The following is an 18,746-nucleotide window of genomic DNA, read 5'->3' as shown; positions in this document are numbered from 1 at the left end:
ATTTTTGAATGACTACCTCATCTCTGTACACCAATGCCTCGCAAAGAAGGGTACCTATTGGTAGACGGGTAAAAAGATAAAGAATAAACATTGACTATCCCTTTGAGCATGGTCAAGTTATTAATTACACTTTGGATGGTGCATCAATACACACAGTAACTACAAAGAGACCCGCGTCCGTCCTAACTCAGTTGCCGGAAACAAAGAAAAACACCCAGGGATTTCACCATGAGACCAATGGTGACTTTACAACAGTTAAGAGAGTATAATGGCTGTGATAGGCAAAAAATGTGGATGGTTCAACAACATTGTAGTTACTCCACAATACTAATCTAAATGACATAGCGAAAAGAAGGAAGCCTCTACAGAATAAAACACATTTCCAAAACCTGCATTCTGTTTGCAATAAAGGCACTAAAGTAAAACTACAAAAATATGGCAAAGAAACATACTTTATGTCCTGAATACAAACAGTTATGTTTGGGGAAATCCAACAAATTGAAATGAGTACCACTGTATTCACAATTTCGTGAATACAATCTTCTCAACGCTGTAACTCCCCAATGGGCTCGGAAGAGGCGAAGGTCGAGTCATGCGTCGTCCGAAACATGACCCGCCAAACCGCGGTCCTTAACAACCACTCGCTTAACCCGGAAGCCAGCTGCACCGTTCAACTGACGACCGTTCAACTGACGACCGAAGTCAGCTTGCAGGCGCCAAACGGAGTCGCTAAAGCACGATGATGGGACTCCCGGTCATGGCCAATTGTGACACAGCCTCAGATTTTAGGGAAGCCACAACACTGCGATGCAGTTCCTTATACCGCTGCACCACTCGGGAGGCCCCACAATTCATGTTTTCAACAATGGTGGTGGGTGCATCATGTTATGGGTATGCTGGTTATCAGCAAGGACTACGGAGATTTTTAGGATGAGTAGAAACCGAATAGAGCTAAGCACAGGCAAAATCCTAGAGGAAAACCTTGTTCAGTCTACTTTTCAACAGGCACTGGGAGACAAGTTCCCCTTTTAGCAGGACAATAACTTAAAACAAAAGGCCAAATATACACTGGAGTTGCTGAAAAAGAAGACATTCCTGAGTGGCCTAGTTACAGTTTTGACTAAAATCATCTTGATAATCTATGTCAAGACTTGAAAATGATAACTGTAAGTCGCTCTGGATAAGAGCGTCTGCTAAATGACTAAAATGTAAATGTAATCAACAATCAACTTGAAAGAGCTTGAAGTATTTCTTTAAGAATAATGTGCAAATATTGTACAATCAAGGTGTGTAAAGTTCTTTGAGTTTTACCAATAAAGATTCACAGCTGTAGTCTGTGCAAAAGGTGACATGTATTTGCTCAGGCGTGTGAAATTTTAGAATAATATTGAAGACATTAAAACAATAAAAAAAGTGTTTAATAAATCACAAATATACAAATATTTTATATGTGAGATTCTTCAAAGTAGCCACCCTTGGTCTTGATGATAGCTTTGCTCACTCTTGGCATTCTCTGAAACAGTGTCATGAGGTAGTCACCTGGAATGCATTTCAATTTACAGGTGTGTATTGTGAAAAGTTAATTTGTGGAATTTCTTTCATTCTTAATGTGTTTGAGCCATCAGTTGTGTTGTGACAATGTAGGATGGTATACAGAAGATATCCCTGGTTCTTTCCCTCTTTCTTATCCCCTCTCTCCTCCCCTCTCTCACTCTCTCGCTCTCTCTTCTCTCTATGTCACGCCCTGACCTTAGATATATTTTGGTTCAGTCAAGGTGTGTTTGTCATTTATTATCTATTCTATTCGGCTGGTGGGTCTCTCTTCTCTCTACGTTCTAGTTTTGTATGTCTAGGTTCCGTTTTTGGTTCCTTGTTTATGTCTGTGAGGTTTCGTTTTTGTTTTTGTTCTTCAGGCTGTTGTTGTATGTCTAGGGGTGTTGTTATTCCCCTCTACAGACTAGAGGATTTCTGTTAGGGGTTTTGTATTTCTATGTGTAGTTGCCTGTCAGCACTCGTTTGTATAGCGTCACGTTTTGTTATTTTGTTAGTTTGTTCAGTGTTCATTCTTTTAATAACTAAGAATGTACGCATACCACGCTGCGCCTTGGTCTGATTCTCATAACGAACGTGACAGATGATCCCACCAACAAAGGACCAAGCAGCGTGCCCAGGAGCAGGAAGTATCCTGGACTTGGGAAGAGATCCTGGATGGGAAGGGATCCTGGACTTGGAAGGAAATCCTGGCCAATGAGCATGAGAGGATAGCAACGATGTCGGGGAGGTAGGCCACAGAAACCCCAAGATTTTTGAGGAGGTGGGAACATGGAGCAGTCGGCTCATGATCTGCGGTAAGGTATGATTGTAGTATTGATCTCCCTTCCGAAGACTATACTCTCTGTGTCTCCCGACGTAAGGCTCTGAGGATTATTTGTCTGTGTCTCTTGGTACCATTGAGGGGTGAGTCAGAGACTGTCGAGGAGTTATTGGACAAATTGGAGGAACGTGAACGGAGGGGAAAGTTAGAGACCTTCGAGGAGTTGTTGATCAAATTGGAGGAGAGTGAAGAGAGAGAGATGTTGGTTTGGCGTAGTATGCACCGCATTCGCACTGAGGAGCGTGTTGTCCAATGCCACCTGTGCCAGTTCCTTGTACTCGTCCTGAAATGTGTGTTAAAGTTCCCGGAACAATTGATGCCGGCTATACACACCAGGTCTCCAGTGTACCTTCACAACTCAGTGCGTCCTGTGCCAACTCCTCGCACTCTCCCTCAAGTGCACTTTTCCAGCCAGGTGTGTCCTGTTCCTGCTCCTCGCACTCTCCTTCAAGTGCGTGTCCCCAGTCAGGTCCGTCCTGTTCCTCCTCTCCGCACTCGCCCTGAGGTGTGTTTCTTCAGCCCTGTGCCACCTGTACCGGTCCCATGCACCAGGCCTCCAGTGCACCTCCACAGTTTTGGTGGCCGACTCTCGTGGCCTTGTTCGGACTGCGCGCAGACTAAGTCGGGTAACTCTCCTCCTGCCGGTCGTCTCAGACCGCTCCCCATTCCTTCTCGACCATGGTCCAGTACACCCTTTGCCTGCTCCCCGCACTCAGCCTGAAATGCTTGTCTTCAGCCTGGTACCACCAGTGCCGGCATTACACTTCAGGTCTCCATTTCACCTCCACAGTCCAGAGCTTCCGGTGACAGTTCCCAGTCCAGAGCTCCCGGCGACAGTTCCCAGTCCAGAGCTCCCGGCGACAGTTCCCAGTCCAGAGCTCCCGGCGACAGTTCCCAGTCCAGAACTTCCGGCGACTGTTCCCAGTCCAGAGCTTCCTTTTAATAACTAAGCGACAGTTCCCTGTCCAGAGCTGACAGATGATCCCACCAACAAAGGACCAAGACAATTCTCAGTCCTGAGCTTCCGGCGACGTTTCATAGGTTCCGGAACCTCCAGCGACGGTCCCCAGTCCGGAGCCTCCAGCGACTGTACGTAGTCCGGAACCTCCTGAGATGGTCCGCAGTCCATAATCTCCTGAGACGGTCCCCGGTCCTGAGCCTCCAGCGACGGTCCCCGGTCCGGAGCCTCCAGCCACGGTCCAAGTTCCGGAGACTCTAGCGACCGCCCATGGTCCGGAGTCTTCGGCGACAAGCTGCAATCCAGAGCCTCCAGTGTTGCTTCCCAGTTCAGAGCCTCCGGTGATGATCCACGGGTCCGGTGCCTCCAGTGATGGTCGGCAGTCCGAAGCCTCCAGCAACGGTCGGCGGTCCGAAGCCTCCAGCGAGGGTCGGCAGTCCGAAGCCTCCAGCGACGGTCGGCGGTCCAGAGCATTCAGCAGGGGTTCTCAGTCCAGAGCCTCCTGCGACGATCTATGGTCCGGTTCCTCTGGCGACGATCCACGGTCTGGAGCCTCCGGCTACGATCCATGGTCCAGGGCCTCCAGAGATGACCCACAGTCCGGAGCTTCCATAGCTGCATCCAGAACCGGAGTCACCACCAAGGGTAGAAGCCCACCCGGATACTCCCCTATAGGTTCAGGTTTGCGGTCGGGAGTCCGCACCTGTGTGTGTGTGTGTGTGTGTCTGTGGGAGGGGGGTACTGTCACACCCTGACCTTAGATATCTCTGTTTTTCTATATTTTTTTGGTTAGGTCAGGATGTGATTAGGGTGGGTACGCTAGTTTTCTATGTCTAGGGTTTTTGTATGTCTAGGGGTGTTGTATGTCTTGGGGTTTTGTATGTCTATGTGTAGTTGCCTGTCAGTACTCGTTTGTATAGCTTCATTGTTTGTTTTGATATTTTGTTAGTTTGTTCAGTGTTCATTCTTTTAATAAATAAGAATGTACGCATACCACGCTGCAGCTTGGTCTGACCCTTATAACGAACGTGACACCCTGTTTGGTAATATAAAAAGTCCATATTATGGCAAGAACAGCTGAAATGAGCAAAGAGAAACGACAGTCATTATTACTTTCAGACATGAAGGTCAGTCAATACGGAAAATTTCAAGAACTTTGAAAGTTTATTCAGGTGCAGTCGCAAAAACCATCAAGCGACATGATGAAACTGACTCATGCTGACCTCCACAGGAAAGGAAGACCCAGAGATACCTCTGCTGCAGAGGATAAGTTCATTAGAGTTACCAGCCTCAGAAATTTCAGCCCAAATAAATACTTCACAGAGTTCAAGTAACAGACACATCGCAACATCAACTGTTCAGAGGAGTCTGCGTGAATCAGGCCTTCATGGTCGAACTGCTGCAAAGAAACCACTACGAAAGGACACCAATAATAATAAGAAACTTCCTTGGGCCAAGAAACACGAGCAATGGACATTAGAAGGGTGGAAATCTGTCCTTTGGTCTGATGAGTTCAAATTTGAGATGTTTGTTTCCAACCGCCGTGTCTTTGTGAGACACAGAGTATGTGAACGGATGATCTCCGCATGTGTGGTTCCCACCATGAAGCATGTCTGTGATGTATTTATAATTCAAGGCACACTGAACCTACATGACTACCACAGCATCCTGCAGTGATACGCCATCTCATTTAGTTTGTGCTTAGTGGGATTATCATTTTCAACAGGACAATGACCCAACACCTCCAGGCCTTGTAAGTCCTATTTGACCAAGAAGGAGAGTTATGGAGTGCTGCCTTAGATGACCTGGCCTCCACAATCACCCGACCTTAACTAAATTGAAATGGTTTAGGACTGCAGAGTGAAGGACAAGCAGCCAACATGTGCTCAGCATATGTGGGAACTCCTTCAAGACTGTTGGAAAAGCATTCCAGGTGAAGCTGGTTGAGAGAATGCCAAGTGTGCAACGCTGTCATCAAGACAAAGCATGGCTAATTTGGAGAATCTTTTAAATATAAAATACATTTAGATTTGTTTAAATCTTTTTTGGTTACTACATGATTCCATATATGTTGTTGCAGAATTTTGATGTTTTCACTATTATTCCACAATGTAGAAAATAGTACAAATAAAGAAAAACCCTTGAATGATTAGGTGTGTCCAAACTTTTGACTGGTACTGTAAGTAAATTATATATTTCTGTAATTCATTTTCAATACATTTGCAAACATTTGTTTTGGGGTAATGTGTATAGATGGGTGATATATATATATATATATGTTTTAATCCATTTTGATTTCAGGCTGTAATACAACAAAATGTGGAATATGTCAAGGGGTATGAATACTTTCTGAAGACACTGTACATGAAAACCAAAACACAATCATTAAAAACAGACACATTCCTGATTTAAAGGTCCCCTAACAGCCATCTGAAATGCCTTAGAGGCACCATTTCCACCTATTTTAAAGTGCCCTAGAGGTCATTCCACACGTAAGGTAAAAAATAATTGTAAAAAAACAATCAGGTGTATAAATCTGTAATTTAACGACGAGGTAAGGTAAAAGCAGAGGTTTATGCAGGAATGCTTTATAAACAAAACGAGTGCAAAGCATAGATCTAGAATACTCCCCAGAGGGCCTGCCTATTTTCTGAGACAGAATGCAGTGATGTGCACTAAACCAATCACCATAATAAAACATAGTGGGCTAATGGCTTCAATATAATGGCAGTTGCATTCATATAGACAATATCTCCATCTCCATAGTCTGTAACTGGTATGAATGTCAACTGAATTATTTGTTTTCTGCTATTTAATGAAAGGCATGATAAAATAATAACATCTATAAAATAAGATGATTTTAATTCTTAATTTATCAACTAAATCATCCACATGCTTTTTGAAAGATAGCTTCTCGTCGATCCAGACGCCCCGATATTTATAAGTGGGGACATGATCAATGAAGGCACCATCCAATGTACATATGCATACATCATCAGACACATTTTTACATGATTTGCAGAATAACATATACTTGGAGAATAACATATATATCTGTTTGAGCAGAAAGGAGTCTTAAAACAGGGATGCCGTGGCAGAGGATGGATAGCTCAAATTAAAAAGCTCTTCTTCACTCGGAAAGAACGCACTTCGCCACAGTGAATTATGCATAGCGCCCGAGGAAGGTGGAAGGGCTCGATGGAGCTGGCAACGATGGCAACGACGGACGGTGGTGGGGGCTGTTATAGTGGCGAGATTGATGAGTAATCACTCCTCACTCCTGAAATAGTGTTGATGAGTGATGTCAGAGTGAGGGGAGGGTTGAGAGTATACCTCCAATGGCTTTGACAAATGTATCCGTTCCCCCTGTTGCTATTAGCTGCTGAGAAACAGAGACGCAGGTAGGGGTTAAACATCTGTGAAAACACATCCTTTGCTAGGAGGCAAAACACCTGAGTGTTAAGATGCGTTGTCTCTTTAAAACAAATTCAAGGTCAGCATTTGGAACTGTATGTAATGAGCTTTTGTGAAATATCAACGGCAGAATCACAGACTCTTGTTCCCAGTAATGGCAAATTACTGTTTACAAAAAGAGGAATGGACACAGTGACTTTTACTTGAACCCTATTGACTCCCTCCAGTTGGAGGTTTACTTCGGAACACACATTGACCTTTGGCAAAACATGTTTTACTGCTTGTGGGATACAACTTTGACCTTCTTGCTCTCTCTGAGGTGCTCCTTATATCTAGCTTTGATTAAATTTCCTACTCTGTATATCATGATAAAAATGGCTAATATCAACTCTCAGTTTCCATATCATGTGTACAGTTTCCAAATGTTTCAAATTGTTGCCCTTCCCCACATTCCTTCAAGAGCTGAGAAGCTCACACGGGCACAATGATCTTTGTGGTCAGCATGGTGATTTAATCAAAAACAAGGAGTTTGACATTTTCAACTCCCTTTGCACTCAAATTTGAGCTGCAGCTCGATGATGAATATGAGTGGTACACTCAGCTCTGGGGACATAGACGTTTTGTCAAACATAACTAATCACACTGCAAAAGTTGAGTATAAAACCACACAGAGGGAACAGCCTCTGCCCAAACCAATGAAAAGCCCATGTCGTATTAATGACAATTTCCATCACCACGGCCCTCCATTTCTGCCACGATCGTCGAATGGAGCGGACCAAGTCGCAGTGTGCATATAGTTCCACGTATTTTATTTCAAAGTAAACCTTAACAAAAACGGTTCCAAAGGTGCGGACTCCGACCGCAAAAACCTGAACCTAGCTCCGGACCACTGACCATCACAGGAAGCTCCGGGCTGCTGACCATCACAGGAAGCTCCGGGCCGCTGACCATCACAGGAAGCTCCGGGCCGCTGACCATCACAGGAAGTTCCGGGCCGCTGACCATCACAGGAAGCTCCGGACCACTGACCATCACAGGAAGCTCCGGACCACTGACCATCACAGGAAGCTCCGGGCCTCTGACCATCACAGGAAGCTCCGGGCCGCTGACCGTCACTGGAAGCTCCGGACCACTGACCATCACAGGAAGCTCCGGGCCGCTGACCATCACAGGAAGCTCCGGGCCGCTGACCGTCACTGGAAGCTCCGGACCACTGACCATCACAGGAAGCTCCGGGCCGCTGACCATCACAGGAAGCTCCGGGCCGCTGACCGTCACTGGAATCTCAGGACCACTGACCATCACAGGAAGCTCCGGGCCTCTGACGATCACAGGAAGCTCCGGGCCGCTGACCGTCACTGGAAGCTCCGGACCACTGACCATCACAGGAAGCTCCGGGCCGCTGACCATCACAGGAAGCTCCGGGCCGCTGACCATCACAGGAAGCTCCGGGCCGCTGACCGTCACTGGAAGCTCCGGACCACTGACCATCACAGGAAGCTCCGGGCCGCTGACCATCACAGGAAGCTCCGGGCCGCTGACCGTCACTGGAAGCTCCGGGCCATAGAGCGTGACTGGAAGCTCCGGGCCGTTGACCGTGACTGGAAGCTCCGGGGCGTTGACCGTCACAGGAGGCTCCAGACCACATATGTCAGAGTCAAGGCCCGCGGGCCACATCCGGCCCGCGAGAAGGTTTTTTACGGCCCCTGGGATGATCTTGATTTATTATTAGAACCGGCCCGCAGACCGCAGCAAGCCGGCAGCCCGCAGATCTTTTACACGCACCAATACTACATTTCCCACAATGCAACGGTGACGCACCGAGCAGTAGGCTGCTTCATTTCAATATTTATTGGCACAGCAGTTGTCAGCATCACAGTAAAATTAACTTTCAGATACCCATCAAAAATGGCAAAACGGAAGGTGGACACTGAGAACCGGGGGTTTCAAACAAGGTGGGAGTCGGAGTATTTTTTCACGGAGGTAGCTGGAAAACCTGTGTGTCTTCTGTGTGGAGAAAGTGTGGCGGTACTGAAAGAGTATAATCTGAGACGACATTATGAAACGAAACACGCGGACAAAAACAAGAATATGGACATGGAACAAAGGCTACAAAAGGCAGAGGAATTAAAACGAGGCCTCAAATCTCGACAGGCTCTGTTCAAAAAAGCCAAATCACAAGGCCAGGCTGCTGTCAAGGCCAGTTTTATTTTGGCAGAAGAGATCGCTAAATCAGCCCGGCCATTTACGGAGGGGATTTCATCAAAAACTGCATGATTAAAGTTTGTGACGAAGTTTGCCCAGAAAAAAGGCAACTCTTTTTAAATGTGAGTCTGAGCAGAAACACCATTGCCGAGAGAGTAGACCAGTTGTCCATCAATCTAAAAGAGCAGCTTGTGAAAAAGGGAAAAGATTTCATTGCATATTCCTTGGCTGTGGATGAGAGCACCGACATTTCTGACATTGCCCAGTTGTCAATTTTCATCCGCGGAGTGGACTCCAGCCTAAGCGTGACAGAGGAGTTTTTGGCTTTACGTCCTATGCATGGCACAACTACGGGGCATGATTTGTATGAAGAGGTGTCAAGATGTGTAAATGAGATGGAGCTGCCTTGGGAAAAACTCGTGGGTTTGACAACCGACGGAGCACCTGCGATGTGTGGACACAGGAGCGGACTGGTGGCAGAGATACGGGAAAAGATGCAAGAGGAAAACGCGACAGGTGAGCTGACAGCTTATCATTGTATCATACACCAGGAAGCGTTGTGCGGTAAAGCCTTGAAAATGGAGCATGTAATGAGCATCATCACGCGCACAGTTAACTTTATCAGAGCCAAAGGTTTGAATCACCGCCAGTTCAAGGCATTTCTGACGGAGTTAGAAACGGAGCATGGTGATTTGCCTTATCACACAGAGGTGCGATGGCTAAGCCAGGGAAAGGTGCTTCAAAGATGTTTCGAGCTTCGTGAGGAGATTTGTCTGTTCTTGGACAGCAAAGGGAAAGACACAACACAACTCCGAGACGAAATGTTTCTGTGTGAAATGGCTTTTCTGTGTGACATTACGAGTCATCTGAATGCAATGAACTTGCAGCTGCAGGGTCGGGATCGTGTCATCTCTGATATGTACAGTACAGTGAAGGCATTTAAAACCAAACTGACTCTGTGGGAGACGCAGATGCGGAAAGAAAATTTGAGCCACTTTCCCAGCTGCCAGACCATGAAAGAGAAGCTCTCTACCAGTGCGTTCCCGAGCGCACAGTTGGCTGATAAAATAGGTATGCTTGCCGCTGACTTTCGACGCCGATTTGCTGACTTTGAAGCACAAAAAAGCAGGTTGGAACTGCTCGGTAACCCATTTGCTGTTGATGTGGAAAGCTCACCACCAAACCTCCAAATGGAGTTGATTGACCTCCAATGCAATGATGCACTGAGGGCAAAATATGCGGCAGTGGGTGCTGCGGAGTTCGCCCATTTCCTCCCCGACACAATGCCCCAGCTGCGCATCCAGGCTGCTCAAACGTTGTCTATGTTTGGCAGCACAGACCTGTGTGAACAACTGTTTTCTTTGATGAACTTGAACAAAACATCACACAGAAGTCGACTTACTGCTGAACATCTCCACTCAATTCTGAGGATTTCCTCAGCTCAGAGCCTTACCCCGAACATTGATGAACTTGTGGAAAAGATGGGACACCACCAAGTATCACCCTCAACCTCAAACAAGTGAACATTACTGTGCAATCACATATTTAGAGTTTTTACTCAGTTCAAGTTTAAAAGTTAAAGTTTAATATTTGTTTTCACTGCATGTTACTTCTCCTTAAACAAAGTGTTGTTTTTGATTAATAGATTTTTGCACTTTATTTTATTGTATTTCAATCCAATTATATTTTAAAAATATTTCAGTTGAGTGGATGATAGAAAATTGCTATTATTGTTTTTTTCTTTGAAGTAAATTTAGCCCACTTTTGCTAAAATAGAAAATATAGGCTACTGATGGTGCCTTGAATACCGGTTTCTTTCATTTAATGTTCATGTTATGGGGATTTTTATATAAAGGAAATTTGTCTTTTGTGTCTGTTGAAAATTAAAGATTACTGACAGAGCCATAAGAAAATATTGCTTTATTTATCTGATCATATTGGAATATATTTGTTAGGTTTTCAGTAGGTTCAATTAGGTTCACTAGACTATATGCGTCATTTAAAAAAATTTCAATGAACATTCGAACAGTCCGGCCCTCGGCTTGTAGCTAAATTTTTTATTTGGCCCTCCGTCCATTTGACTTTGACACCCCTGCTCCAGACTGTGAACCGTCGCTGGAAGCTCCGGACTGTGAACCGTCGCTGGAAGCTCCGGACTGTGAACCGTCGCTTGGAAGCTCCGGACAGTGAACCATTGCTGGAAGCTCCGGACAGTGAACCGTCGCTGGAAGCTCCGGACAGTGAACCGTCGCTGGAAGCTCCGGACAGTGAACCGTCACTGGAAGCTCCGGACAGTGAACCGTCGCTGGAGGTTCAGGGCTGTAGACCGTCACTGGAGTCTCCGGGCTGTAGACCATCACTGGAGTCTCCGGACCGTACACACGCACTGGTGGACAAATGCAGGGAGCCGGCACAGGGTGTACCGGGCTGGGGAGGCGCACTGGAGGCCTGGTGCGTGGAGCTGGCACAGGTGGCACCGGACTGATGACACTCTCTTCAGGGCGAGTGCGGTGCAGAACACACCTAACTAATATTTCTCTCCTTTCTCTCTCCTCCAACAGCTCCATCACCTCCCCAACGGTCTTTGACTCTAACCTCTAAATATTGGGGTTTCTGTGGCCTCGGACCCCGGCATTGTCGCTGTCCTTCCATCTTCCTTGGCGATTCCCTCGAAGGAAGGGTCTCGCATCCTCCTAGGATTACCGTGCGTATAGTTCCACATATTTTCTTTCAAAGTAAACAACAAAGAAACAACGAACATCCAGTACAGAGCGCACTAAGGCACTAACTGAAAACAATATCCCACAACACAGGTGGGAACAATGGGCAACTTAAATATGATCCCCAATTAGAGTCAATGATAATCAGCTGCCTCTAATTGGGAACCATACAAATACCAACATAGAAATGGAAACGCTAGAAACCCCCCTAGTCACGCTCTGACCTATACATCTTAGAGAACCCAGAGGGCTCTCTATGGTTAGGGCGTGACAATTTCAAATATCATCTGATGATTACATTTTCCACACACCGACCATCCTTTACTTCCTTCCTATTCCACAGTCAAGGTGAATCGCCCGCTCCGTCCTCCCCTATTAGATACAAATCGGATTGAATCAAATGAAAACATGGATTCTCCTGGTTTATGGGAGAGGTTTGGAAGTTCACACTTCTGGATATTACCCAGAGATCTCCTCATCTCTGGCAGTGTGTGGTGCATGCCAGAGAGAGATTGGGAGCCACAGATTAAATATGTAGACTGGCTCAAAACAGGTTTAGGTGGTCTTCTATACTGCCTCAGAGAAGAGTACAGTGGACCAGTTAATGGAGCAATGCATGGCAATGTTTACAATGTGTGCTATCAGCCTCTGGGTAAAATATGATACAAAATTGTTTTGTCACCTACATTTTTGGGGTCTGCTTGTACATGTGAATTTTCTCACATAGTAATTAACATGTTTCATACCATTATTTACTGTGTTATACAGTAGGATAGTAGAAATTCCATGTGAATGTTTGTTGCTGTATCTAATCATTTGGTCTGTGGCGATACCTGTATCACAATATGTTTCCATGTCAAAAATTAAAACACGAAGCGTACCTGCTGTACGCAAAATATTGTTTCCTATAGCTTGGAAAATAAATAAATGTGACTCTGGGTGACAGCATAATGATGTTTCTTTCCAACATTAGGGCTGTTTTCCTAAAGAAGTTAAATCCGCATTGTGTTTTGTTACTAATGAGTATTGCGATACTGCTATCATCCCAGCCCTACTAATGTTCTGTCTACAGAACAAGTGCCTTGTCTGCATTGAGAAAATAAAGGCCTAGTTTACTCCCCTTATTCGAACATGACCACACTTAATGCACAACTTTGCTCAAGCTGTACTGAAAGGGTTTCAGAGGAGCCTTAATCAAATACAGCAAAGAAACTTAAGCAACTCATAGGACCAACAGAGCAGAGAGAAGCAGTGAAGCAGTCTCCCAGCACGGTCACCCCAAAACAAGTTAAATTGTCACTCCAGACCCACTGGGATCGATCCGTTTGTAAGCGAAGGGTAGGAAAGAAGAAAACTCCCCAGGTTGGGAATTATTTTAGGCTATAAGCCACTCCAGAAGATTTTGTGCAAGGAATGTAAGAGCCATCTGAACCCCTAAGAGGATCAAAGCAAATTGATCCCTGAATCTACCGGTGTCATATCATTTTTTGCTAACTTGTCATATTTTGTGCACAATGTTCGCCCAGTGTGGATGACAGGATCACTGCGACCCTCTCAGTACAGCAGTCAAAATGGGTCCCTCAGGTTACCATAGCAATTCTGGGCCCTCACAGCACATTGGCTCCCTCAGATTTACTATAATAACATGGGCCCTCAAGGTGCCAGCACTGTAAAGGCCCTTCAGTCTCAAAGGTCTACCCAATCTAGACCAATTTAGAGGGTTTGGGAATATGGATATGGTGTTATCAGTGTTTATGTCCCCAGGTGCTGCTTTTGGCCTGTTAAATCACACACGATTGGACTATTTGGGTTCCCGTGTCTCCCGAATGGTCCTGATGAGATAGCTCTCATAGATTATCCTTCTTCCTGTCACGGTCTGACCTTGTTATGTCTTTATTTTAGTATGGTCAGAGTGTGAGTTGGGTGGGTTGTCTATGTTCCGTTTTCTATGTTGTGTTTTTGCGTTTGGCCTGGTATGGTTCTCAATCAGAGGCAGGTGCCGTTAGTTGTCTCTGATTGAGAATCATACTTAGGTAGCGCATGCATAGCCCGGTGCAGTACATAGCAGCGCCTCGTATCGGTCGGGCTAGAGTGGGCATCGAGCCAGGTGCCATGAAGCCGGCTCAGTGCATCTGGTCTTCAGTGCGTCTCCTCGGGGTGGGGTACATGGTACCAGCCCTACGCATGGTATCCCAGGTTCGCCAGCACAGCCCAGTATGGGGTATTACACCTCGCCACACTGGCCTGGCTACAGGGAGCATTCAGCCAGGTAGGATTGGGCAGGCTCGGTGCTCAAGACCTCCAGTGCGCCTTCACGGTCCGGTCTATCCTCTGTCCGGAGCTGCCGGAGTCTCCCGTCTGTCTGGAGCTGCTGGAGTCTCCAGTCTGTCCTGGGCTGCCGGAGTCTCCCATCTGTCCGGAACTGCCGGAGTCTCCAGTCTGTCCGGAGCTGCCGGAGTCTCCCGCCTGTCCGCTGCTTCCGGAATCTCCTGACCTTAGTTCCTTTGTTATGTCTTTGTTTTAGTATGGTCAGGGCGTGAGTTGGGTGGGTTGTCTATGTTTCGGTTTCTATGTTGTGTTTTTGCATTTGGCCTGCTATGGTTCTCAATCAGAGGCAGGTGTCGTTAGTTGTCTCTGATTGAGAATCATACTTAGGTAGCCTTTTCCCACTTGTGTTTCGTGGGTGTATGTCACCAGACAGGACTGTTTCGTTGTGTGTCATTCTCGTTGTTATTTTTGTTTTAGTGTTCTGAGTTGAATAAATATTGTCATGAACACGTACCACGCTGCGCTTTGGTCCGATCTTTGCGACTCGAGAGTTACACTTCCTCTTCCTTTGCATCACATCTTTGATTCCCGCCAGGCTTATTTGTTTGGATATCAGCATTTTGGGATTATGCAAGGTAGGACCTACGTGTCCAGCCTTTGTTCATTTGAAGGAAGCGAGCCAAAGACTACTTCATCAATGTTAGCCAATATTTTTTCCATCACATGGACGTATCTGACTTAAATAGTTTTCTCCTTGCAAAGCAACTGAATTCTTAATCTATTTCCCTCACCAAAATGTCAGAAATACAATTGCGATGTGATATGCTATTTGTGGTTTAACAATGTGAGACAAAATAATTCTGCAGTTGTCCATTTTACTTAGATCTGTCCCCAAACAAAATAAAACACCATTTCCTTACAGAGCAATTTAATAATTGTAGAGGACACCCAAATAGCATATCATCTATGTCATGTCAAGTAAACAATGGACTTCATTATTATACTCCACGGGTAAACATAAATCCTGTTTATACACCTTTGTTTGGTGAGGTACTCCACCCACTCCAACCTGATTAGCTTGAATCTATTAGCAAATTTTCATTGCAAACACAAGGCACTGGATCAACAAAGACTTGACTAGAGGATTTACAAGATGCAAGAGCATTACAAGATGTTTACCAGCATAGAAAACAGAGCCTATTATAATAATTGATAAACATACACAGAGATTATGAGTGTTTATCAAGTTTAATCGCTCTCGGATACCTCTGTAATGAGATAATGGCATGTAATCCTCAAGCCAGGTGAGACTACCAGAGATGTCCTCAATACACTCGGTCAACAACTTCCCTCTACACTGGTGAAAATAATTTGGAGAATTGATGTATAAAACACATTTTGTAGTTATTAACAGTCAGCATAGATTACTTTTGAAGAGTGAGAACATACAGGATCTCTTGCATCTAATGAAGATTAGTTTGATGTTGATGGTGGACATACTTGTTCAAATGCCACAACATTATTCCGTGCTTCCTTTTCATTCCAACATGCTGTACCACGTGTATTGCCCTGTTTGCTCAACTAAACAATTTCCCAAGGGTCCAGAAGTTGTTTTCATACAGCAGACGCCCAAAGGGGTTCTGAACATAGAATTACATAATGAACAAATGACAGCCTCTTTACATATCTTTCACAATCAATTCTGAGTTTGTCCCTCTACAGCATACAATATAACACTGCACGGCAAATGAAATGGATTGCTCAGTGAACTGAAGTAATTTTTTGGCCCGCACAAGAATCACGGGAAATATGCAAATACATTAAGATTAATCTCATTGTCGGTAATCCTCATAGTTGATCCCTTCCAGAGTAGAGGGTGTAATTTGCATATCTGATTTCGCATCTACACTTTTCTGATGGAAACAGGGCCACTGCTATATTAATTAATGAACGTGACCTGTTAATTGCCAGCAACTAAATGTTTTATCACTTGTCGTTCCGCCCCCGAGCACCGTGAATTACACTGTAAATACCGGCTCAGTCACATCAACTAAATGTTTTTAAGTTATGATAAAAAACAAGATTTTTACTCAGCTTTCTCGACTGTAGGTAAATTTTTAAAAATGGTTTTAATATCTGTGTTTTTGCATGTCTATTGAGTTATTGATTGATTTATCTTATGCTACACAAAGAAAACGAATCCAATCATTTAGTAATACGTTTTGCACCAGTTACTGAAATGTTTGTTCCAGTTTAATTGGCTTAGGTCGTCTCCTCAAACTAATCCTAAACCTGGCAGTCATAATGAATGCAGATTGCGGGTGAATATAAATTCCAACTGTTGGGTATCCTAACTAGCTGGATTCCGATAGGAATCACACATCACTTTGCAAGCCAAAATAATGTTATTTGCAAGTAGGGATGCAACATTCTGGTACATTTCCCATGTTTTCCAGTATCCCTGTTGGAAGATTACTGGAAATCCTTCAACCAGGATATTTTTTATGTTTATTTTGCAACCCTACTTGCAGGCTTGATGTGGCCTGTAAAACATGAGTTTCAGGCTACTGTATTAGGGTAAAGCTAGGCCTCAGAATAAAGCCTGATGAGATATGTAATGTATTGTCATAAAGAACACAATTATAATGATAATATTTTCCTAGGAACTCACTTGGTGGCCAAAGGGCTGAAAATGTTTGAATTCAACAAATATGTCTTTGTCACTAACAAATACAGTCATGGGTGGTGACTCTACAATTCACTCGAAAAGACAAGGCACACTTCGAAATGAGATTTGGAGGCATGGCTTAGTGCTGATACAATTAAAGTCCGGACCCCTTACAGAGTCACAGTGACTCCATCGGTTTGAGTAATAACTACAACATCACTTAACTGTATTCAGATATGTTAAGCGCAATGGGTTTCCTCAAAAGTTTTGAGTAATGACAGCACATTGGTGTTTACAGTCTTGAGGCCCCCACGCTAGCTCATTTTTTTCATTGAGGCTAAAAATGGACCAGCCCATAATTTGTTTGCCAAAATGCCAGATGGCCAGTCCGCCCCTGTACACACGGAATGGTGTGGGTGTTTGGTCAACAGTCCCACTCTATAGTTGGCTGACTTCAAGATGTGTGCCTTGTAGTGCACAAGCTTGTATGGTACTCTAGTATGCATATTTAAGATTGAGTTTGTTGATTTGATGGAGATAGAGTGTGTTCCAGAATGTGTGAGAGACAGAGCGTATGGCAGAGAGAGAGAGAGAGAGAGAGAGAGAGAGAGAGAGAGAGAGAGAGAGGAAGAGAGCGAGAGCGAGCATAATTGTGTTTTGTACTGTAGGCTACTCTACCAGTCCAATTATCTGCAAAAGCAATTACTTTTCATATTTTATGAATAATGAGGGTATGCAACTTTTTCACAACAGCAAGACAAAAAACTAGAGCGAAAACGGGAAAGTAAGAGGAGCTTACCTGTTTAACATCATAGGCAAAGAGCACATATTTCAAGTCCGGGGAAACAGAGTACTTTGCAACGTTGAAATTGACCTAGAAGACAAAAAAGACAGAAAGTATGCACTTTTAAGTGTGCATACTGTATCAGTTTGCTGACATGTCAGTTTGAGTGATATATGTGCTTCTACATCTGCATTGCTTGCTGTTTGGGGTTTTAGGCTGGTTTTCTGTACAACACTTTGTGACATCGGCTGATGTAAAAAGGGCTTTATAAATACATTTGACTTATATGCTTGTGTGTCAGTGTCTGCGCGTGCATGCATTTTCAGATGGTAAAGGGTTTGCACTTACGAACGTTGTGTTTGTCAGTACAATATCCGTCTCATTGGTGAGGATGTTAAACTTGATGACGTGGCCATCGCGATTCCTATAGATGACTTCTGAGTCTGCGAAAGGAGAAATAAAGAAGAAAAAACAAGTCCTGGTGAAACAATTCTTCATTAGTTTTTCTACTAAGAAAAACAGGGAAGGGGGTATGGAGGCCTTTGTTGACGTTTTGAACACAAGGCCTTCTGTCAAAACTAGAACTGGTTTTGCACTGACACTTTGACAATGGAAGTTTCCATTCTATCCCCATGTCCTTGTTTTCTTCAACATAGAAAAGAGAGAACGGCCAGTACCTTGTCACATCATTGTGCCCAGAAAATCAAAAAACAATAGTAACATGACGGCACCGACTCCCTTCATATGCATTTGAGTGTGACTGCATTGTGATGAAGCCACATAATAATTTAATTGGTGTACAGAAACACAAATAAAGAGGCACCTTGAGTTTTCATTTTCTACTAAACCCGCATGTTCTTTGTCCTGTGTGCTAGTTGTTGGATCCACAGCTTTGTTTGCTGTGTGATGTGCAGACATGTCCCTGAAATTTCATCCAGCAAGAGAGTACGGCAAATGGCAGGTCACACGAATACATATACACACACACAGTGATCAAATGAAACCATGCATTGCTACCCTTATAATCACTAACTCATAGATGAGTCCATAAAGCTCTGTGTGGAAACAAGCGGGGACATATAAATTGTAATTACGTTATCCATCTCTGTCAAAGGAGAGGGCGGTTATGCACCTGACATGGCAACCCCAGAAGACCTGGCAACCCAGGCAGATATTGGAATCCTACAGCAGGAGGCGATCAGCTATTACTCAACTTTCTCAATTGTCCGTCAAACATTTTCTCATTCCCAGCCAATCAGGGCCCTGTCATCGTGCTATAGTTACTATGGGTTTGATTGATGAGTGATGGGGCTCTCACGGCCCTATCCCACCCCATACATTTGTACCTGTCATAA

General features: G+C 44.6%; 1 protein-coding gene across 2 annotated transcripts in view; it reads right to left on the bottom strand.

Moving 5' to 3' along the window:
- Nucleotides 1–18,746, bottom strand: part of LOC124043770 (inactive dipeptidyl peptidase 10-like) — a 340,940-nt gene that overhangs the window by 105,210 nt on the left and 216,984 nt on the right. For both annotated transcript variants that reach the window (XM_046362710.1, XM_046362711.1), the window contains exons 4-5: nt 17,740–17,834; nt 17,407–17,481 (exon numbers count right to left, since the gene is read on the bottom strand). In XM_046362710.1, the coding sequence (XP_046218666.1) occupies nt 17,407–17,481; nt 17,740–17,834 (170 nt within the window). The remainder of the gene's footprint in view (nt 1–17,406; nt 17,482–17,739; nt 17,835–18,746) is intronic.

Source organism: Oncorhynchus gorbuscha, linkage group LG09 (genome assembly GCF_021184085.1).
Source record: "Oncorhynchus gorbuscha isolate QuinsamMale2020 ecotype Even-year linkage group LG09, OgorEven_v1.0, whole genome shotgun sequence".
NCBI lineage: Eukaryota > Metazoa > Chordata > Actinopteri > Salmoniformes > Salmonidae > Oncorhynchus > Oncorhynchus gorbuscha.
Note: the sequence above shows the minus strand (reverse complement) of the source record. Positions and strands in the feature narration are given on the sequence as shown.